Source organism: Meriones unguiculatus, chromosome 1 (assembly GCF_030254825.1).
Source record: "Meriones unguiculatus strain TT.TT164.6M chromosome 1, Bangor_MerUng_6.1, whole genome shotgun sequence".
Lineage (NCBI taxonomy): Eukaryota > Metazoa > Chordata > Mammalia > Rodentia > Muridae > Meriones > Meriones unguiculatus.
The window spans coordinates 127,513,244-127,536,929 of NC_083349.1; the positions used below are offsets into that span (position 1 = coordinate 127,513,244).

The 23,686-nt window shown below is 45.8% G+C and overlaps 1 protein-coding gene across 1 annotated transcript in view; it reads right to left on the reverse strand.

Annotated features, from left to right (window-relative positions):
• The window catches only part of Dcdc2c (doublecortin domain containing 2C), a 118,066-nt gene that overhangs the window by 74,509 nt on the left and 19,871 nt on the right, over nucleotides 1-23,686 (reverse strand). Inside the window, exons 4-9 of the mRNA XM_021661923.1 lie at nucleotides 16,632-16,760; nucleotides 12,150-12,287; nucleotides 11,145-11,187; nucleotides 8,848-8,971; nucleotides 7,279-7,379; nucleotides 537-596 (exon numbers count right to left, since the gene is read on the reverse strand). Coding sequence (XP_021517598.1) covers nucleotides 537-596; nucleotides 7,279-7,379; nucleotides 8,848-8,971; nucleotides 11,145-11,187; nucleotides 12,150-12,287; nucleotides 16,632-16,760 — 595 coding nt within the window. The remainder of the gene's footprint in view (nucleotides 1-536; nucleotides 597-7,278; nucleotides 7,380-8,847; nucleotides 8,972-11,144; nucleotides 11,188-12,149; nucleotides 12,288-16,631; nucleotides 16,761-23,686) is intronic.

Below are 23,686 nucleotides of genomic sequence, written 5' to 3' on the forward strand. Positions count from 1 at the left end.
TAAGCATCTCCTGTCTCAAGTTTGTGTAAACGTGCTACCATTTGTTCTCTGTATTGTCCATAAAATCAACCAGCCAAGGCTGAGCAATGGAGAGAATAGGTTGGACAATTCTTGCCCTGAGGAGAAGAGTGCAGGGGAGATCCATGAGGAGAGAACCAGGAGACATCAGGAGAAATTAACTGGACCTAGGATCTGACTAAAAAGCAAGTATAGTGTGGGAAATCTGAATAGGAGGAAGCTATGCTGGCTTGGAGGTTTAAAATGGAGTAATTCTTGCGCAGCACTGTGCGCTAGGCTAATTAAATAAATCCTAGTCTCACTGTGTGGTGATTTGGGTATACAGCTGGCTAAGGAATAACCACTGCTTTACTAAAATATAAATCAGTATTAAATATTAATAATCATTCAACAGACCTGGGACCAGCCTGTGATCCTTGATCATTTACCATCAACCATACGCTCTGTCCAGACTATCACAAGAAGTTGATTTGGACCCCTACCATTAAAAGTAAAAAAAAAAAAAAAAATTCACTCACCAGGATGCCAGAGTTGCTTTCACCTATCCCATCAATTTCTTTGACCATTTCAGCTGGTACCTGAGGAGAAAATACATGGTGGGGCTGAGCCACAGTCAGTGCTAAACTCCTCTGAAAAAAACAGAGTATGTGAACTACTGTGCCATCCCAGGCCAGTTCCACAGACAGAACTGGAAGGAGGAAAATGCAGCTTTTCCAAATACAGGATTGCCTGCTCCGTTTTTACCAGTAGTTCCACCAAGGAAATGGAGAAATCTTTAGAGAAAGTCTCTATAAATTCTTTTCATGTAAACAGGAATGCTAGGAGCTGGGCACGGTGGTAACACGCTTGTAACTCCAGAACTTAAGAGGGTGAGGCAGGAAAATCATGAGTTTGAGGATAGTCTGGGCTACAGAGAAAGTTCAAGGCCAGCCTAGACTATAGAGCAAGTCCCTGTCTCAAAAATAAATGAGTAAGGATTCAGGGAGTGGCCCAGCGGTAAAAAGCACTTGCTGCCTAAGTCTGAAGGCCTGAGTTTAGATCCCCATAACCCATGTAAAAACTGCTAGACACTGATGTGTGAGATAGGAAACAGAGGCAGGAGACTCCCCTAAGTCAACTCACCTGTGGTACAGAACGGATGTTATGTAAACAGTGTGAAGGATAATGACTGACACCCAAGGTTGTCCTGACCTCTGCACTTGTGCTATGGCGAGCACACACCCTCGCACATAAACAAATACATCAATAAATTTTTACAACTAATTGATTCTTTAATTTAAAATGCCATGGCCATGCCAGGTGCCTCCAGTTAGCCTTCTTAATTCTTAGTGTACCCCAGGGGACCTCAGACAAAGGACTTTGTCCCGTTCTGTACACACCCTCTGCAACCTGGTTGCTCTCAGCCCCTCAGAGCAGTGTACTCTCATGTGGCTTTCTTGTCCTTTCCAAGCCTCAGGGATGTGTCAGAAAGAGGCAGTGAGCCAACTGTATCAGTGTCCTGAATCCTCTCCCCACTCTCAGTTGAGCAGGTCTGTCACTGGGCCACTTGCATTTAGTCCTGCATCTACTGAGACAGGCCACCTGGACTGCAGCAAGCCACATGTGTGTACCCCATGTCCTCAGAGGGCTAGCCACAACCCTGCTCATTCATCAGCATCACGCAGGACACCTAACCGGGGAAGATCCTCTCTGCTGTCCTGTTCCCAAAGGAGGAATGGCAAATTAGACACTGAGTCAAGGCTTCAGCCTAGAGCCACCCCCATTGCCAGGGGAAAGCAGAACACACAGCATCCCTAAGATAAAATGGTAAAGAACTGACAACAAGCAAAGGTGTACCCTCAGCAAAGAGCCCTGAGGGCCCAGCAGCTGCTGCCAGCTGTCCCAGACCATGCTAGAGTACAGCTGCATGGTTGTGCAGACATGAAGGCTTGCCTCCAATGCCCTGATCTCATTGGCTCACCATTAGACCATGGTGGCATGAATGCTACATTCCTACAGTCTCGTAGAAAATTAATCCCAACACTATGTGCAAGGGCTGTGAAAACTACTCAAAGACAAATTTTTCAAAACACTTCAAAGGGTAGCTGATGTGACAGCCACTCGTTTATCCAATAAACACAGAGAACACCTGCTGCTTTGAATCCCACTCTGTTAGAGATGCCAGAGATCTTGAGCGCAAATGCGTCCTCAAGAAGCTAGAGTCCTCTGGAGAAATTAACACTCATTAAACTGTCAGCACTTGAATACAGGGCTACAACTGTGAGGAGTATGGCAAACGGCAGAGGGAACAAAACAGTGTTTAGCACAGAGAGGAGGCCAGTGAAAGGCTGCCTCCATGAAGGATGAGGGATGCTAATAAGCAAAAGAGGAGCTGGGAGTGCATGGAAAGTACATGCCAGCAGCCAAGACAGCCCTGTAAAGCCTGCTGCAGGTGAAGCACTACACTCTCAGGATGCAGGGAGGTCAGAGGAGAGAGCAGGAGAGAGGTAAAGATCCTGGCCATGAGATGCTGCCAGATGAGTGAAATGATGGAGACAGTAGGTAGGCTCTGGACGGCAGGAAACACGGGCTCTATCTGGGTATGGAATGATTGGAAGATGAGTCTCGGGAACACCTCTTAGCTCTGGCTGAATTGGGGCATCCCACATACCCTGAAACAAGCAGGACATCCACATATCTCACCCTGCTGGGCTTTGGTGTCTTAGAACAGCTGGCAGCAGACACAAGGCCAGCAGTTATCTGTGAGAGAGGAGTACATGAATCCAAGGCTGTGGGATTCAGATTTTTCATACCATGCAGGGGCCAACGTAGACACAAAATGAGAAAAGAAGCCTCAACATAGACCCTTCAAGGAACCCTAGAAAGAAGTGACCAGAGACAGAAGGAAAGTTGGGTGCTGGTTCAACAAGCTACTTGCTGGAAGTGGGGAGTATTCTAGGAGGAAACAGTGGTACTGGGTGAAGGTGAAGGTCACCATGTGGAGAGCTGGTAAGCATACTGAGCACTCCAGTGAGTTCATGAACAGCATCAGCAACCATCGGCAGAAGCCAGATGAAGTGACGGTGGGGAGGAAAGGGAGATAGAAGAAGCCACTCCCTGGAAAAGCCAGCTCAGCACCTGCCGGATAGGCAGATGTTGCCCCTGGAGTGAGGCCAAAGCACCGCCCGTGCTCGTCTGTAACAGGAGGGGTTTGTCATTTCAGACAGGTGGGATCCCAAGGGCAGGAGAAGTCAATGTGGAGAGCAAGGCACCTTATTACCGTAAAGCACCTAAAGCGCCAGGTTCCTGAGAGGCTCTCAGGGGTCAGTGCCCCTGTTTAGAGCCTGGAGAACAGGCGGACAGACCTCTTCCCTGCTGTTGAGAAGGGTGCATGAGCGCAGCTAAACACTCATGAACTGACAAGACAGCTGCCTATCTCAGAGCCATCTTTTACCTTGCTCTCTGATTACAAACTAAATGGCCATTATTTTTCAAGGGTCGGTCACAAACTTCAGGGCAGCTAGACCACAGAAGTGAACCCTGACTGACCATCAGGGCTCAGGTGCCTCTGCCAGGCTATGAGGAGGACTAGACACAGACACAAGAAAGGTCTTTTGAGGGTCCCTCAGGAAACATCTCTCTACTGAATAAGGCAGCCTCGGTCCTCTTCAACAGCAATTTTGCCTCAGTACACGACCCAGAACTGAGGCAGCCCCCTGAGACAGCAAGCCTGAGACCAAAGTCAGTGTGCTGAGGAAGGCAGGACAGGTGACAGGAGAACACGGATATTCATTGTGCCTGAGGAGCTGAACCTGCAGCTCTAAATGTTTCTGTCTCACTGAGGCTTCACCTGCTCTGCGGGCTTTCCATCCTTCACAGACAGCATGGCCTGGATGCGGAAGCTAACTGTGTTTTTCAATCTATTAATACCCGAAGGGCCTTCCTCTGAGCCACTCTACATATACCTAGAGACCCAAGGCCCTAAGGCTCCTTTACTCCATTACACGTCTTCTAATTAGGCAATCAGCAGAGAACCGGAGCCTGCTCTCACCTTCTCCTGACGAGACCCATCACCTCAACTTTTCTTAGGCAGTCATAAGCCTAGGAGGTGCAGTCAGGATGTGCTGTGCTGGTGTCTCAGCAAGGACTTGCCTTTTGCTGTGGCTCTTGGAACGCCAGCAATGTTGGCTCTATGGCTTGAGCACTCACCACCTCCCATAACAGTGGTGGGAGGAGTCAGGAGCCCCAGCACAAGCTGCTGTTTCCTTAAAGCCACTGCACCTTCCTCTCTCACCCTCAACTTCCACCGTATGAGGACTCAGCAAGAAGTCTCTAACGCCTCTATGCTAGGCTTCCCAGCCTCCAGAAAAAGGAACTAACATGCCTTTGCTCATTACAAATGGCCTTGGCTCAAGGACATAGACCAGGAAATCAGGTCCGGTCCCTCACAGTTTCCATCACTCCACACTTCCCAAACCTCACCTGGAAGACTTACCACCTAGGACACAAATTCCTGTCTTTTGAAATCAAACTATCTGCAAATTAAATTCAGAACCATTTCTGCAAAGAAGGAAGCAAAGGGCCATGTCCTGGGCTAGCCAGAGCCTGCACCTGTAGAAACCTGTCTACCCTTAAACATATTTACACAAACAAATATAATTGTATCCATGGAAGATGCCATTACTCATTACTTGAGGTCTGTGTTAGCTTTATGTCAACTTGACACAAGCTAGACTTATCTGAAAGGAAAGAACCTCAACTGAGAAAATGCCTCCGTAAAACCCACTATAGGGCATTTTCTTTTTTTAGGGGTTTCTCTGTGTAGCCTTGGCTGTCCTGGACTCTCTTTGTAGACCAGGCTGGCCTTGAACACACAGAGATACACCTGCCTCTGCCTCCTTGAGTGCTGGGATGGAAGGCTTCCGCACCCAGCTGTGAGGCATTTTCTTAATTAGTGATGGATGTGGGAGGGCACAAGTCCCTGGTGGGTGGTGCCACCCCTGGGCTGGGGGTCTTGGGTGCAATAAGAAAGCAGGCTGAGCACCACGAGGAGCAAGTCAGTAAGCAGCACCCCTCCATGGCCTCTGCATCAGCTCCTGCATCCAGGTTCCTGCCCTGTCTGAGCTCCTGTCCTGACTTTCTTCAGTAATGGACTACAATGTAGAAGTGTGAACCAAATAAATCCTTGCTGCTCCAAACTACTGTGGTCGTGCTGTTTCATCACAGCAACAGAAAACCAACCTACAACAACACCTTTAAATGAGACAAAATTTCAACGTCGGTGTTTAAACCTGAGTGCCAAAGCTCTCATCTCCTGGCTGCAGATAATACATGACAGCCTCCTCCCGATCCATCACCATGCTTCCCAACCAAGACCATTTGATTAAATTGTTTTTGTTGCCTATTTTGTCACTGCACCCCCAACCCCACCCCAAAAAAGAAAATGCCTACAGCTGGATTTTATGGAGGCGTACAGAAGGTAACTAATACAAAGAGTCAGGCTATTGCTGCAATAAACCTGACCATGTAGTTCATAATTCATAGGCCTCTGCAACTGATTTGGGCGGGGGGGGGGGGCAAGGAAGATCTGAAGCTACAGGTTTAGGGAAGCTGTAGAATGCCATACACAGAGTGGAATGGGACATTCTGGTAGGAGTTTGGAAAACCAGAACACCAGGAGAACTCAGACAATGGAAGCCTTGCTGATGAGGTTTCAAGTGGAACAAAGACCCTATGGACAATAGCAATGGGACTACAAGGCCTTTCACACTACTTCTCTGCCACATAATCTGGCTGCGTGTGGATGAGTGTGGCTGAATTAAAAAGTAATGGACCAAGTCATTTGGTGATTTCAAACCAGAACAGCCAGCTGTGGCATGGTTCTGCTCACTTCCCTCAGCACTATGGTAGAAGAGCAGAACATATGAAAATGCACAGCTTGGAGGGGAGGGAAGGAGAGAAGAGAAGAGGGGAGGGGAGGGGAGAGAAAGGGAAGAAGGGGAGGAGGGGAAGGGAGAGGGAAAGGGGAAGGGAGGCGAGGAGAATGCAGCAGGAATTAGAGAAGCTGGTGCCATCATGAACCCAGATGGTCTTGCAGAGGACCCACGGTGGATACCAGAGCCCTAGGTAGGTGGCTCACAAATGTCTATAACTCCAGTTCCAGGGAGATCCAATACCTCTAGCCACTGTGAGCACCTTTTCTTATGTGTGAGTGCGTCCACACACACACAGTTCATATAGTATTATTCTGCTCTCTAGTGGGTGAGAGAAGTCCATAGGAGCCCATGCCTTTTAACTATCCAAATCTCAAGTCTTTTTAAGATCATATCAGAGCACACGATGGAGGGAGATAAGTCTGCCTACGTGGTGTGAGTGTTGCTCTGCCTGACATCACCTCGTGTCTGCTGAGCGCATCACACAGGGTTTCTCGTCTCCATTTCAGCTGTCTTCATAAACACTAAAGAAATGCTCATTGGGTCATGGTGTGGGGGCCACTGAGTCAAGTAACTTAACCTGTGTGCTCTGCAGGAAACATGCTTGCCACACCCGCTCTCTCCAACACTCCACCTGGACAACAACCCCTGATCCCAGGGTGGTTCCTTCAGTTCCCCATGTCACTCAGGTAAGGGAAGATGATGGTCAACTGAACAGCTTTCCCTTAGGTCCCCATGCCACACCCCGTCACTGCTGCAAAGCCAGCAGTCACATTGTTACCTGACCACTAGAAAGCTGGGGTCACTGCAGCACCCCCATCCCTTCCCAGAGGGGATCTCAATAGACAATGCTGCTCCTGATCATCTTTACTTACCATGGCCTGATGCTGTGCTCTGCCTGGCCACCACCTCATAGTAAGCATATGGAGATTCTACCACACTGTTTTCATTGTGCATTCCATTATCCCACAAATGGAGCTGAACGGTTGTATGCATGGCAGGAGCCCTACTAGGCAGTGGGGTGTCAATCCTGAGCAAAGCAGACTGTTCCCATACTCTGTGGCATTCACAATTTACACAGGGGCAGAGACGGTAATCAAACTGTGACACACTGTTGCCACACAGGTGACAGTTGTCCAAATGGCCCCTTCAACAGAAGTGCTTGAGGAGGGAAGAAGAGACAGGAAAATGCCTGGCATGGGACCCTAAGGATAAGCAAGAAGCTAACTGGTCCTGCAGAGACCCTTCTAGAGGCCAGGGAGAACTTGGGGATGAGGTTAAAGCTGGGGATAGGTTTAGTTAAGGCTGACACAGCTGAGCCAAGATGGTAGCAGCCCTTACTACTCACCTGATCAACTGGCATTTCCACCTTCACCTCTGGGTCCTCCCTGACTTCCAGTGCTTCTTCGATCTCTTTAGCAGGAGTCTGTGCTTTATATACGTCACCTTCTGAGGGAAAGGAAGAGACAATGCTTTCAAGCCAGTAGAGAAACTGATCCCCAATTTAAATTTTATGACCCAAATCAAAGTTCTAATTCAGCAGCCTCTAAGCTTCCTTTACCATCAGGCAGAAGCCCAGATGGGGTTCCCAACTCCACCTTCCCCCTGCATTATCTGCTCTTTCTCTTCTTTTTCTTCTCTCTGTCCAACTCTCTATCTTTGCTTCTGTAGAGACCTCAGCTCAGTAGGTCCCAGTTTTTGTAGTGTCCGTCTAGTCTCCACCTCCACAAAGATCCTAGACCCCTGAAACCTTAATCATCTCCATGTCCAAAGGCTTCCCAAATTGCCAGATCTCGCACCTGATTCCAGTCTGCAGCGCAGTGCAGAAAGGGCGTCTCCCACCTGCATCCTGTCTATAAAGCAAAGTGGGAGGGACATCTCCCACCTGCTTCTTGTCTGCACTAGAACTGGCTTCTAAGAAGTCCCTCCATGAGTCTGTCAGACTGGGAATGGAGTAACACCTCAAGAAGGGCCTCACTAGACCTAAGCACCCAAAAGAGCGTGGTGGAGGGGACAGTACAGCAGTAAGAACGAGAGCAGGCGTGGCGAGAGCTATTTTCATTATTTCGTTCTATGGTCAGGTCAGGATCCCTCTTCTAATGCCACACAGGAGCAAGCTAGATGGCATCTGTGGCGAAGGTTCCCTCGCAAGAATATCCACAGTCCTCGTGTGCATGTAAATAAGGAACTTATTTTAAATAGGACATTGTTAAGGCTTCCTGCTTGAACTCCATTACCCTCAGCTTTGGAAGGTTACTGCTCTTGTCAACAGCCTACCGTTGTTCCATGGGCTAAACGCTTGGTGATCAGGTAGTCCTCAGAAAAACATTGCAGAATAAGTTTTGTCTGAAGCACACACCATAAAGACACACTGCACACACACATGGACCACCTACACCACATACACTATAATACACATACACCTCACACACCATACATATACACACATACTACATATATATATGTATACACTGCACCTCATACATACAGGCATTATATGTATACATACCCCACACACCTCATACATATACACACAATATACCATACACCGCATATATACGTGTATATATGCCTATATGTACACATACATACACATGTACATATAAACACATACATCACACATATCAAACATGTACGCACGCATAGATCATGAACACATACATATACACACAATACAAGTATGTACACTATACATACACATACATACCACACATATACACACTATTCATACACGTTACATGACATACATATACATGTTACACATATACATACCCCATACATACACCACACACACCAAACATATGTATGCACATGCACATGTACACGATATACACACTACACACACCATACATATCACACATGCACACATACAGAGAGAGCACTTTTATAGCCTACAAGCGATGAAACACCCCATTACCTGCGCCACTTTGAATTAAAGGTGTCATGGATGTCTTCTTTTTCTCTTTGGCATAATAAACAGAATCCTGGCTTTTGGGTGGCTCACTGTCACTTTTAAGAGATTCTTTTCCTTTGGATTCGACCTAATATGCAGATTAAGAACAGAGGTGTCACTCTGGAAAGCTATCTGGTGCTTTCTAAGACAAATAGGAATAGTGCTTCCTCCAGACCCAGCTATACCACTGCTAGGTATATACCCAAAGTTTGTTCAAGTACACAAAAAGGACACTTGCTCAACCATGTTTATAGCAGCTCTATTTGTAATAGCCAGAACCTGGAAACAACCCAGATGTCCATCAATGGTGGAATGGGTACAGAAATTGTGGTATTTTTATACAATGGAATACTACTCAGCAATCAAAAAGAAAGAAATCATGAAATTTGCAGGCAAATGGTGGGATCTAGAAAAGATCATTCTGAGTGAAATATCCCAGAAGGAGAAAGACAAACATGGGATATACTCACTTATATAGACCTATAAGATGTGATAAACATAATGAAATCTATACACCTAAAAAAGATAATCAATTGAGCAGACATGGGGTAAGATGATCAATCCTCATTTAGAAAGACAGATGGGATGTGCATTGAACGTATGACAGGAGTCTACTGAGCGCATCTGAAAGACTCTAACTAGCAGTGTTTTCAAAGCAATGACTCATGACCAAACCTTTGGCAGAGTACAGGGAATCATAAGAAAGAAGGGGAGTTAGTCTGATGGGGAAAGGATAGGAGCTCCACAAGGACCAAATATATCTGGGCACAGGGTCTTTTCTGAGACTGACATTCAACCAAGGACCATGTATGGATATAACCTAGAACCTCCACTCAGATGTAGCCTGTGGTAGCTCAGTAACCAATTGGTTTCCCAAAGTGAGGGGAACAGGGACTATTTCTAACAGGAACTCAATGACTGGCTCTTTGGTCTCCCCACCCCCGAAGGGAGGAGCAGTCCTGTTAGGCCACAGAGGAGGGCTTTGCAGCCAGTCCTGAAGATACCTGATAAAACAGGATCAGATGAATGGGGAGGAGGTCCCCCCTATCAGTGGACTTGGAAAGGGGCACGGTGGAGATGAGGGAGGGAGGGAGGGACTGGGAGGGAATGAGGGATCGGGACACGGCTGGGATACAGAGTTAATAAAATGTAACTAATAAAAAAAATTAAAAAAAAGAAAAAAAAAAGAACAGAGGTGTCAGGAGTAGAGGCCATATTCAGTCCTTGGTCCTTTAGGTGGACAAGAGCAAGAAACTCGGGAGCCCAAAGAACCTCGCTGGGCCTCACCACTCTCCTCCACTCAGCTCCTGAAGGAGGCAAAGGTGTGTTCCTGCCTCCTTCCCACAGCCACTGCTGGAGAGCTCATTTGGCTTCCCACCGCACCAGGGACGGCACAAAGGGGACTCCTCAGGCCCTGTGAGGACACGCTTTGAAGCTACCAAAAGCTGCTGCACAGGAGCACCCCAATTCTGCCCAGTAGACACTCTGTGCACAAAACAAGGTTCAAAAATCAACCATGTCACAGCATAAGGAATTAAGGGGAACCTGGATTTTTTTTTTATAATTTTTATACTATCTATAGACAATAACAACAAAGTATGTGGTTATCACAGAACCGAAGGTTCTTAATGTCCCTTTCAACCTTGCCCATTAACTATCTTCATACTACAAATAATCCCTTCTCATTTTTTTCTTTTTTTTTTTTTCATCTTAATTCAAGTACTTAGAAGCAAATTCAGCCTAATGTATAAATATTCAACTCACACAACAGACTAAATAAAATGTCCCTGGTGGTTTTAAAGGCTGCTTCAATAAGCCAGAGAGGTGCTGTAAGCACAGAAAGCCAGATCTCAACAGCCTTTCAACACACTGCAATGTACCCCGTTCAACATGACAGTATGTGCACCCCACACTCTATACTGTGTTTGTGAAGAAATGCTCACTGAACGTCTTTGTAGTATGAACACATTTTAACAGACAATTTTCAAATGTAAAAGATGACCCACGCCCAGTGTGCAGTCTGAGCATGGTGTGCTGCTGCCTGAGGTCTCAGAGCACAGACTGCAGTGCTGTGCTGCAGGCATCTCTGCGTGCCTCCCTGTTCTGGGATCTGAGCTCCAAAGAAAACTATCCTCCTCCTCCCTCTCTCAGGGCAGGCCAGCTCTTCACTGTGCCCTTAAAGCTATTGGCCACCCAGGGCCCTCAGAAGGCCAGGAGACAGCAGAATGGATAACAGTGGTCACTCTTCCCTTAAAACTTACTTTTTTCCTTGTTTCTGGGTATTTATCATTGCCCCCAAACTGCCTGAAAGGCAAAAGGCAGGCAGTTAATACATTCAAGCTCAGCCTAGACCCACCTTGTCTTTACAAAACTACAGGAGCAACCTTGGCCTAGAAAGGAGACCTGATCTCCACAGAAGACCCAAGCTGATGACAGCAGCCATCTCCCAGCTTGGGAGGAAAGGCCAGGAGATCTTTGGAAGTGAATGGCCCGAGGCTTACTAGGGTAGTACATGCCACAGTGGCATGATAATGGGGTTTTGTAGGATGCCAGAGGGAGCCTGACATTTTAATGGTTTTGATGTTTTCCAAAGCATGGATTATTCACTTCATGACTGATTTTAAAAATGAAAGGCTCAAATTATTTATTTATGTATATATGTATGTTAAAATTTATTTATTTATATATGCAATATAAGCATCGAGAAAGAATGTGTAAGTATAGAAAGTTGAAGAGTTGATGAATAAGTGATAGATAGACAGATTATTGATATATGATAGGTTGATAGACGATAGATTATTGTTATAGGTTGATAGAAGACAGATAGATGCAGAAAGATGATTGATAGATAGCACAGCAAGTTTCACTGCTGAAAAGTAACCAATATCTGAATTCAACATATTTTGGAAAGGACCTAGGAAAAAGGAAAATGTCAGCAACGCTCAAAATGGAAAGGCACAGAGATTAGGGAGATGGCTCAGTGGATAAAAAATATGAAAGGAGAGAACCAACCCTCACAAATTAACCTCTAATCACCCCATTGATTACATGGCATGCACCCCCTAGATAAATAAATAAATGACTAGGTAGGCAGGTAGGTAGAGAGAGAGAGATGATAGATAGATAGATAGATAGATAGATAGATAGATAGATAGATAGATAGATAGATAGATAGATAGATAGATAGATATGGATGGATGGATGGATGGATGGATGGATGGACAGATTTTTTTTTAATTTAAAGGAAAAATGCAAGTTGTACTCACTCCTGGACCTCATTGGGGACCCGTGGAGACTTCCAGTAAGGAACGGATTTGAAAGTTTCCAGTCCTGCAGCAACATAAAAATAATTGTCTTGCAAATCCTTTGAGTTGTTCAAAAGATGTCCATCCAATGTAAACAACCTGTGAACACAGGAGAGGGAATGAGGTGGGATTTTGGAAATGGGAGCACAGGACATGGAGAACTTCGTCACCTGTGATAATGACCAGTATGTCAAATACCTGAAACTACACTCCCCAGCAAGCGTGCAGAGCCTCTGGAAGCTGCTCTGCCTAGACTGAATGCTTTTTGCTTTGAGCTTTTTAATTAAAGTATATTTTTCATTATGCACAAATCCTCAGAGGATCTCAAGAACATGATCAGCTCTTGGTTGGTTCAATTAATTTTGACTAGTAGCAGCTAAAATTAATACAAATTGGCTTGCATTGTTGTAACAATTCTTTGGAACGAAATCAGCATTTGTTAGCAAATAATGGGCCTTTTTATAATGACCCAATGACTTCATTCAGTATTCTTTGGCAAGTACTTACTGTCTGGTTAATTTAAGAAAAGATTTAATTCATTCAATTGTCGGTCTGTTACACGTAAGACAATGGAGATGACTGTTCCTCAAAGTCAAGGGTCATAGCAACTTATGAAGATAAGTACAAGGTGCTCAGTCTGCTGTCTCCTTAAAACCTGAGTATAAATGACATGGTGCCCCACTCATAGCACTATGGGCAGGTAATGGGACCTTTAGGAGGTAGAACTGGTGTAAGAGAGCTTGACTAATGGAGGTATTAGGTATTGAAGGTATTAGGATCCCAGCCCCTTCTCTGCTGCTTTGTGAGGTCAACAGCCTCCTCAGCCATGTAATTCTCCCACAATGTGGCTCCTTACCACAGACCCAAAAGCAATGGTCCAAACAACTGTAGAATGAAACCAATGAGACTGTGAGCTAAAGCAAACCCTTTCCATATCAAGGTGATTATCTCGGGTGTTTTGTTATAGCTGACATACATGGAAAAGGAAATAAAATTCAACCACAGGCTTCACAAAGAAAAAAAAAATCAATTTGTCTTGAAGAGTGGTAGCAAGCTACTCGTCATGAAGAAATGAGGGAAGCATTGTGGAATGGCCAGAGGGACCTATACAAAAGCCCAAACCCCAGGCCACACAAACGTGTAGCTAAAGCACAATTTACAAAGAGGGGATTTCATTATTAGACAAAGAACTGAAGCCTTCCATGGAGCAGAGAGTAGCCTGGCTCTTGTGGGTAAGATACCACAGAGATAAAGGGCACTCTCCATCAGCTCTTGCTGCAGTGTAGGGTAAAATGGATGCACAAGTCCAGAGGAGAGAAAAGATGGTGGATGAGGAACATCAGGAACAGGTTGAACCCATAAAACTAGCCTTCCCCCCAGGGTGGATTTGATCCCTAGGAGGCCAGCTGAAGCACAGACTGACTCCTAAGCCTGGTTCAAGGCCTGGGCATTTCGTTTCTAATGAGTACAAGAAGCTGTTGGGGCTGTTCCTGGGGCCCCTCCTGAGAGCTACTACCTTGGCTTGATTCTAGAAGAAAACGCAGGAGAGCATGGCAGACAGGAGACCCAGCAGTGCCACAGGGGCAGAGCGGGTGCTGTCAGACAGCAGAGGCTTCTGTGAGATAGGAATCTGTTCTCATCCTGCTGTGGCCTTAGGGCAACTGAAGTTCATCCAGGTATGCTGGAGTAAGCCTATGGGAATAAGACAGGGAGAAGAAGGCCTCTGCAGGGGAGGGCTGAGGGAACACTACTCCAGGTGTTTAGGTAAGGGGGCACAATGATAGATGCGTGACCTAACAAGGCCCAGAAGAGGCACCACAGCCTGACAGCCATAGCAAGGAAGAGGTTCGATTAAGGAGCAGCAAGCCCAGGAAACCAAAGCAAGCCCTGGAAGAAGGCCATGAGCCACTGGCAGAGGTGGCCTTGTAAAGGCTAAGACCAGAGAAACACAGCTGTGTGGGTGTTATCATCACTGCTGAGACTTGAACAGAGGGTGCAGCGAAAGCCATCATCAGTCTTGTGGAGCAGACAGCAGGGTGCGAAAGGGGGTGTCCGACCCGGACCAGAAGTTTGGAGTAGCCAGACAGAATTCTCGCTAATGTGATAGGAAGAGATTGCCAAGAAGACATAAATGGGAAAGGGAAAAACAGAAGTACAGATTTGAAACTACAGTAGTGAAAATAGAATTATGAGGTAAGCGATAGAACTGATACAGAATAAACCTGTGTGGAAGACTCAGGAATTCTCTTCAAGGAAAATGGGAGAAATGAATATGATGTACAAGAAAAGCTAAGGCATGGGGGTGAGAAGATATGCTAATATCCAGATTAAAAAATATCTAAGAACTCAGTTAAAATAAGACAGGAAAGTGGGAAGTTATGAAGCTAATAGGGACCAAATTTCAAAATTAAAGAGGGAAGCCTGGGGTTGAAAGAATCCAGAGACTCTTAGGAGAAAGCAGGAAAGCTCAGCTCTGGACCCCTCAGCGTGGCACAGGACACAGACAATGCACAGAGCAACTCAACTGGTACATAGTAAGAATTTCACAAATGAAAAGTGCGTGAACAAGTGAAGTTGGATAACTAAATAATGTGCCTTACATCACAAAATTCCAGCGCAACATCAGGCTCAGCAGTAGGAAGCATTCTGTATATGTTATTGTTAATGAAGTTTCTAATTGGGAGACACTGGGCCTGGGGAGACGCCTCAGTTGGTCAAGTGCTTGCCTTTACCATCTTGCAAACAGGAGGACCTGAGGTCAATCCTCAGAGCCACCTGACAAAGCCATGCATGATGATGCATAATTGCAGTTCCCTCTGTGGAGGAGTAGGGATGGCAGGATCCCCAAGGCTTGATGGTCAGCCAGCCCTGCTTACTTAGCAGTTCTCCTAGTGAGAGACCCTGTCTCAGAAAACAAGGCAATGGCTCCCAAGAATAAAAGCTGAGGTGAACCTCTGATTTATACACACACATATATACAACACACACAGAAAGAGAGAGAGAATGATAAATATCTCTAAATGTCTTTGATCTTTTGCTTTACCAATAAACAGCCAATTCACCTACTTTCTTAAAATAAGGTGTAGTTCAGTCTCCCAGGGAGACTCTTGGCGATGACCCTGGCCTCTCATTCTTTCCTGGCCCCTCTCAGCATGTCCTCCTCCTGAGCTCCAGTCCTTTATGATTCTACCAACCTGTAGAACCTCTTACTAGCACGGCCACACAACCGCCACACTAAGCTGGAGCTCAGGTAGGGGACCTTCACCGGCCTTCCTGCCTTCCATTCCAACCTCTCCATATTTACCCTTATTCCTACTGCAGCCTGCCCGTGGGAGCTACGATTTCTACCTCCATTCCCTTGGAACTTGGCATCTTGGTGTTGACCCAGGGACCCCTAGTTCTTCCCCTCTTTCCCTCTCAGCTTTTCCTTCTAGCCATCTCCATTCCTTTGTAATTCTCCTGCCCCAGCTTACAGAACCCCACACCTCCCACACCTGAGAATCTGGGAACCGCACAGCCACTGTACTTGGCTAGGATCCACACTGGGAAACACCAACCAAAGAATAGAATGCCCACCCAACAGAAACGAGACTGGATAGCTACACTGAGAAACCCTTCAAACATCATAACTCCACATGCCTGGATCCCAGCCCAAATGCACAAATATGAACGAACAAGACAATATGCATTCCATACTGACTTCCTCATGTACTATACCTATCCAGATTTTACTAATTATCACTATAACTGATCCTCTGTTAGCACATATAACATGCCACGGACTGAATGAAGCACTGAGCACTTATGCAAACTTTTAAAAACCGCTAATATCACCACTTTCCAGATGAGGAAGAAGGTATCGAAAAGTGGGTGTTCCTATGGTCACAAAGTTACAGATGGTAGAAGACAGATTTGACCCTAAAGCTCTGGCTGGACCCTGTGGTGCTGAGCACACTCCTTTGAACCCTTTTGACCTGGCTAGGCAAAACTTCCTCACTCATCTGCTGTGTCTTGACTCAGAGACTAGTTCTTCATGTGGTCCCCCAACTTCTACAAGCCACCACTACAGCACCTCCTTCAGCTGCTGCCCACCCACGTAGGGGTTCTGGGAAGCAAGGTTCTTTGCTGTTGTTGTTGTTGTATGCACAATGAGGGGTGTATGTGTGCTACATTGCAAGTGTGATGTCATAGACAGCGTTGTGGAGTCAGTTCTCTCCTTCCACCCTCACAGTGCTTCCAGAAATTGAACTCAGATCACCGAGCATGCATGGCAAGCACTTTGCCCATTGAGCCATTTGACCTGAGGCCTTTCCTTGTAACACAATGCCTCCTGCACAGCTCAGTGTTTGTTGAATAGACTGATAGACGAGACCAGCTTAAAATAAAGGCAAAACACCCAGCTCTCCCCTCCGACACCTGACCCCCCACATGAGAATGCCTTACTTTCGAACGCCTCCTACTGGGAAGACTTTTTCTCCAATTATGGCCAGCACGCTATTCCAATCTGACAGGCTGAATTTGGGTATAATAATTTTTATAGGTGGGATAAATAATCTTCCGTTTGTGAAAACACTGTAGGGACAAAAAGAAAAAGCATCAATACTGCCTTAAAATTGAGGAGGGAGCACACTGCAAAATGGGAGAAAAAAAAAACATGTATTTACAGAAATGCAAAAACATCCTGATATACTGATTAACCCTTAATAGTACACCAAATCTATATAACAGTCTATGGGTTAACAGCGGTTTTAGGAAAGTATTGTTTTGTATTGCATTGCATTGCATTGCATTGCATTGCATTGCATTGCATTGCATTGTGACAGGGTCTCATATAGCCCAGGCTGGTCTTGGTTCACTATACAGCTGAGAATGACCTTGCACTTCTGAGGCTCCTGCCTCCACCTCCCATATTAGCTTATGAGTTGCTAGGAATGGAGACTAGAGCTTCATGCACAGAAGCCACACTGTAATAACTGAGTTCTGTCCACAGCCCAAAAGGTATCATTTCGTATAGCTAAAGGTACCAAAATGAATGGGACGAAATTATACTTCTTAGAAATATATTTCCTATGGTGGGTAAATTAGAAAAAAATCATATCAATAGAAATGCTGTATGATCCTCCAGACAGTTGGCAAAACATCTGTCTTCAGCCCCAGTCTTTGGACAGCAGTAAGATCCCAGTGGGCTTAGCACATTATTGCTGTGTGGGGAGAGAGGTGCTGAGCAGCTCATCAAAGCTCAACCAAAGCTCCTGTTTCATTAGCTGTGCCCAGGAATCACCACCGCTCCTTGGGGAGAGTTAAAAGTCTCATAATCTGTATTAAAATAAGGTAAAAATAGGCCATGTTACATGGCCTAAATGTCTGGGATTACACTTGTAACATGGGAAATTGAGGCAGGAAGATCCTAAATTCTAGGCCAATCTGGACCACACAGACCCTGTATCAAAAAAAGAAAAAAAAGGTGTGACATACAAGGCTTATTTATTTTAGCCTGTGCTTTAACAGTGTGCAAACTCAACTTTACAACTCAGACTTGAAAGCTTCTGGAATTTCTTTATGTTATTTGCTGTTGTTGGTTTGCTGTTTGTTTGGGGGTGTATTTTCCTTAAACATTAGTAACTTAGACTATGATAAGTGTATTTTTTTTTCCTCAGAGGATATAAGCATCTGTTAAAGATGTTGTCCCAATAGACAGAATCTGCTTCCTCCACTAAAGCTCTGTAGCAAGAGAGACTTGCAGCTGCCAGCACCAGCCTTTAGTTCCTTCTGTGTTCAAAACACTGAAAAACCAGAGAAGGAAATGGCCCCTGTGATTCACCTGCAAGTCACCATAACAATGAAGAGTCGGCACAGTGTTTTCAATGACTGCAAATGCTTTGTGTGAAAAATCCTTCTAAATACAGATTATTAACAGTAAGAAGTATTTTAACATAAGCATGTTATATTTTGTCTATGTCTTTTAAGTTTGCATGTGTATGTGCAGGTCCACATGCATGTAGAGGTCAGAGGACAACCTCTGCTGAGCACTGTCTACATCGTTCTTTGGAGATAGGGCTTCTCATTGGCCTGGAACTCTCCGAAAGCTTCTTATTGGCCTCCAACTCTCTAGGTTGGGTTGGCCAGTGAGCCTCAACACCTCACCTATCTCCTCCATTCTAGTGCAGGGAATACAAGCACTGTCCATGATGCCTGCCATATTTTAGAGGGGTTCTGCAGACATCTCTCACACTACAGTTGTTTTTGAAAAACGAAGATACAAAGGCCTAAATGTCTGATCATGGAGCTACAGCTAAATAAATCATAATACTACCATACGCTAAGTCACACACCTACGCAAAACTCTTCTTGCCTGAATTAGCATTTACCGAGGGGTTCATGACCAAATCTACTGAATGCTTTTAAAAATAATTAAAATAAATTAAAAGCAGCATCAAGCTTCAGGATAGAACGCACACAAATCTATGTGCGTCAAGGGCACCAGTGGTTATTCCTAGGGAGTGGTTACCTATGGAGTTTGAGCCTTCTTTTTTTTTCTGAGCGTTTTTTCCTTTTATTTATTTGTTTGTTACAATTTATTAACTTTGTATCCTGACTGTAGCCCCCTCCCTTGTCTCCTCCCAGTCCTACCATCCCTCCCTTTTCTCCCCCTATGCCCTGATAGGGTAGGACCTCCTCCCTTTCTGTCTGACCCTAGCCTATCAGGTCTTAGCAGGGTTGGCTGCATCATCTTCCTCTGTGCCCTGGTAAGGCTGCACCCCACCCCAGGAGGGGAGGGGAATCAAAGAGCCATTGAGCCTTCATTTTTAGATTCCCACATTTTCATAATAAGTAAATAAGATGTTTAGAAATATTTAAGGTAAAGGAAAGAAATGCATGTAATCTCCAAATCTTAAGTTAGGGAAGTCCAAGTTCAAAGATGAGACCGATAGAATCATCTCTGAATTGCAGGCATCCAGATACCTTGTAGAGCTAAGGTTGTCCAAGGTCCCATCAGTCTCCACCCAGTGCTGTAAAGAGCAGGACAGCCAACCTTATCTAAATGCCCAGTTTCCAGAAGTCCTCCATGGATAGGTGACAGACAGCCAGACATTTCTCACCATGGTGGTAGGTGCGTGTGGGCTTCAAGATACTGTAGCTGTTTTACAAGGCATGACATACTGATAAATATTGCTAAGAAGTAACTATCTTCTGGATAAACTACATATGAAAAACAGTGAAGGGTCCTGGAGTGCATGTACCTCTGTGACTGCCTGGACAGACAGGGAGCAGTTGTCTGTCACTGCTAGGGAAGCCACTAGAGAACCTAGGATGAAAGGAGGATGGGATATTTGTTGGCACTCTTTACAAATACACGCTTGTCTTAAAATATAACTCATTTATTTAAAAAAGAAATCTGAAGTAGGTAAGGAGAGGCACACATCAGCCAGCACACGACCCACATTCAGACTTTCCGGCAATAGGGGAAAGGGAAATATTTTAAATTTTGGAATATGGGAAATGGCATATGGATCTAGACATGGTATTCAGATTTCAGCCAGCAAGCAATGGTGGAAGCTGCCGTTCCCTGCACTCTCCATGTATGTTACAAAGATTGTCTCAATCCTTCCAATAACTCACTAAAGCAAATACCACAACTCTAGGACCCCGCTGAAGAAACACAGAAGCCAGTGGCTTCCCAGTCAGAGGCTCAGTGCAAAATCAGGTCCCTTTGACTCCAAAGATGAAGTGAGTTCTTTGGGATAATCGTCCTTCCTCTGATGTATCTCCCTTCTCAGAAACAGACTGATGGCTGCATACTTCAAGAAAGTGATGGCCATGTTTATTCCTGTGGCCACCACTGTGCTATGGTGGCCAAAATCCACTGTGTTGGGAAAAGCCATGAATCTTACCTCACACTTGGGCTGGCTGCCTATTCCTCCCCACTGATAAAGCAACCCAAACACTTTTTACCCAAGAACCAATTCAAATTGCATGCTAAGTTGAACTGGAAAGTTCTTAATATGAAAGTCTCTAGAGTTGGTTCTAGAACTCCATGGCTCCATCTCTCACCACTCATTCCCTGCTGGACAGTGAGCTCTTGAGCACAAGTCTCCATCAGTCTCTTGGTCTCCTCTGACCTGGCATGCTTAGCAAATGTGTGGGGCAGCAGCGTTCAGGGGTCAGATGAAGCACAGGTGGACAACCAAACTTTCTGCTGTTTTGGGATCCCAGCTTCCCCACTTCCAAAACTGGAAAACAAGTACATTCTGAAGAATTCACAACAGCAGCTGATAAACCAGCCACGAGCGTACTCCAGTGGTGCACCTTCTAGAAGCTCTGCTGTTGTCTCAGACAATGGGTCTAATTAAAGGGAGAAGGGGATGAGAAGGTAGCTCGGTGAACACAGCACTGACCAAATGTGAGGACCAAGCATGTGTCCCTAGTGCCCACATGAAAACTGGGAAGGTTTAACAGCCCCCGTGCCCCCAATACCTGCAAAGCGGAGAATAGGATAAGAATAAGCATGCTCAAAGCTCAGTGAGTGGCCCTGCCTTCATGTGACCGAGGAAGACAGCCAGTGCCAATCCCTGGCCTCAACACATGTGACTGAACATTTGTGAACATACATGATTACATGCACAAATACCAAACATACAGAAAAGTGGGAAGGGCTAGGAAGATGGTTCTGTCGGCAAGTACTTGCCTCACCAGAATGAGAACCTCAGTTTGCTCTCCAGAACCCGCATATTAAAAGAAGGAAGGAGAGAGAAAGAAAAGGTCCAGGTGTGGTGGTGAGCAAGTGTAATACCAGCACTTAGAAACAGGAGGGATGCAGATCCCTGGGCCTTGCTGGCCAGCCAGGCTAGCCTACTTATCAAGTTCTATACCACTGAGAGACTGTCTCAAAAACAATGGAGGATAGTATCTGAATGGTAACAAAAGCCACCCTTCGCCCTACACACGTAGGTGCACACATGTGTACATACACCTACACACATGTGAACACATGTACACACACACAGTAGAGCCTATAGTACAAAGAACTCAAGAGATGCTTGTGAACGAACTGAGGGGTATGTCAAACCAGTACCCTCTTCCCCATCTCATGAGGACTCCAAGTAGCTTCCAAACACAGGACGAACCCCTGAGCCCTACTTCATGCCCAGGCACAATGAGACTCCTCTTCTCCCTTGGGAAAGATTCTTTCATTATGCCTCCCAAGGAGGCACCAAGAGGCTCCACAGCCCATGTTACAACCTCACCCTTGAGAGAAGCTGGGCATGGGAAGGCCAGATATTTAGTCTGCTTGGGTGACCACTGGGGTAGCCTCTATCACAAGAACCACTGCATCTCATTTGCACCATATGAGTCCTCACTGCAGAAGGGACAAAATGGCAGACACAGTAGACAAATGGTGGGTTCGGGCTCTTCATCCTTTATCTGGACCAGCAGTCATCCTTACTCCTTCCACTGCAAACACAGCCTCAGCCACAGCCTGTGGTGCAGGCAAAGGGAAGCTGTTCCCTGGCCGCTGCCTCCTCCATGGGAACAGATAGATTTTACGATACAACCGACAGCAAAGACCACTCTGTCGTCACACACGTGTATCCTCTGTTTTCCAAATAATTCTGCCAAAATGCCTCCAAAGACCAAAGTCGCCAAAACCACCCGCTTGTGTAAGCCACCACCACGACTTCCAGTGGAGAGGACCACACCAGCCAATGAACTTATCTCACTTGGGGTTCTGCATGCTTGTGCCCATTGCATACACTGATGTTAAACTTCAGGTCCAGGTCTCACTGCTAAAACTTCAAGGACTACTGAGATGGGAAGCGCCTCCAGATGGATGGTTCGCCCTGAGGCTCCACCAAAAAGAACCTTGGCAGCTAGCACAACCCAAGGTAGAGAGCTAGGCAGCAGACCTGATGCTGATACAGTCAACTTCTGTCCATGACCTGGAGCATGGTCTTCATTGTCACCTTTGTCCCTGCCTTCTTCTGCTCACCAACAGACCAACTAACTGTCTGCTATCCCCAGTGCCAATGACCTCTCCTCCTAAACACACAAACACCCTAGACACACTTAATAACACTCCTACGGGGAGCAGGGAGTCCCTGGGAAAACCACTCCCAGAATTTAGAAACCTTTTGCCAGCTCGCTTCTAAGAAATAATGGAAGTAAGATTCTCTCCGCCCACCCCACACACACCATATCCTTTACTTCTCCACGCAAAACTGAACCGAGAGTGGGAACCCTGTTACAGAGCAGCATAGCTGGAGGATGTTCCTACCGAGTTGCAATGTCAGATTCCACAGTTGAGAGCAGAACCAGGTCCTCCTCCCGCATCTGAGCCTCAACCTCCAGCTGGATGACTACACACTTCTATGGTGACAACTACCTACGTGGTGGCCCTGTGTCCAACTCAAGGAGCTCCAGGCGTTCCCTCCACAGAACAAAAGCTGCCCTCTACAGGTCATGCCAGCTTTGCCCATTTCATTGCAAGGAAAGGTCAGTGCCCATCCTATCCCGAACGCCTGACACAGAATCCCTCACCTCTGCTTGCTTTCACAGTCGCAAGTCCTCCGGCCGACAAGATCAGCTTTTTCTCGTAGTGGAAGGATGCTGCATTTAGATGGCTATTTGGGTCCATCTAGTGGAATTTTCCAGCACTCAGATCAGGAGGTGAAACACATGTTCGGCATGCGTCTGCGTCAACAATAGACTGGGCCACAGTCCCAGGTTATAGCTACAGAGATGGGTGTGTCTTCATCAACCAGGACTCACATATGAGTTGTGTTCCCTAAGGGTGTGGCATGATCTACAGAGAGAGATGCTGCCTCCAAAACTTAGAAACACTGTGGCTATTATTTCAGGGATGCCAAGGTATTTTTCAAGTATTCTAAAACTGCATTGTGTGTGTGTGTGTGTGTGTGTGTCTGTGTCTGTGTGTGTGTGTCTGTGTGTGTGTGTGTGTGTGTGTGTGTGTGTGTGTGTGTGTGTACTCAAGTGCTGTGTGCACATGAGTGGGCTTGTACATGACACAGAACTTATGTGGAGGCCAGAGAGTATCTTGCAGGAGTCAATTCTATCCTTCCACCATGTGAGTCCAGAGGACTAAATTGAGGTCATCAGGTTCAGTAGTGACCACCTTCTCTCACTGAACCAATGAGAGAACCAATGGCCCAAAACCTTTTTTTAAATTTTATTTTGTATCTAAATATGTGTGTATGAATGTGTGAGTATAAAACCAACATGAAGATCAGGGGACAACTTCCAAGAAGCCAATTCTTTCCTGGTACCTTATAGCATCCAGGAGTTGAACTCAGTTGGCAGGCCTGTGGGCAAGTGTCTCTACCCACTGAACCATCTTGTCAGGCTCCTGATGTTTTGGTTTTAAACTAACCATGTACTTACCCTTACTCTGCACATTATAGCTCTGAGAAAGGCTCCCAATGCTGAGATCCTAGTTTTTAGGGGGCTGGAATTTTCAAGATGCACTATGAGAACCCTTGGCT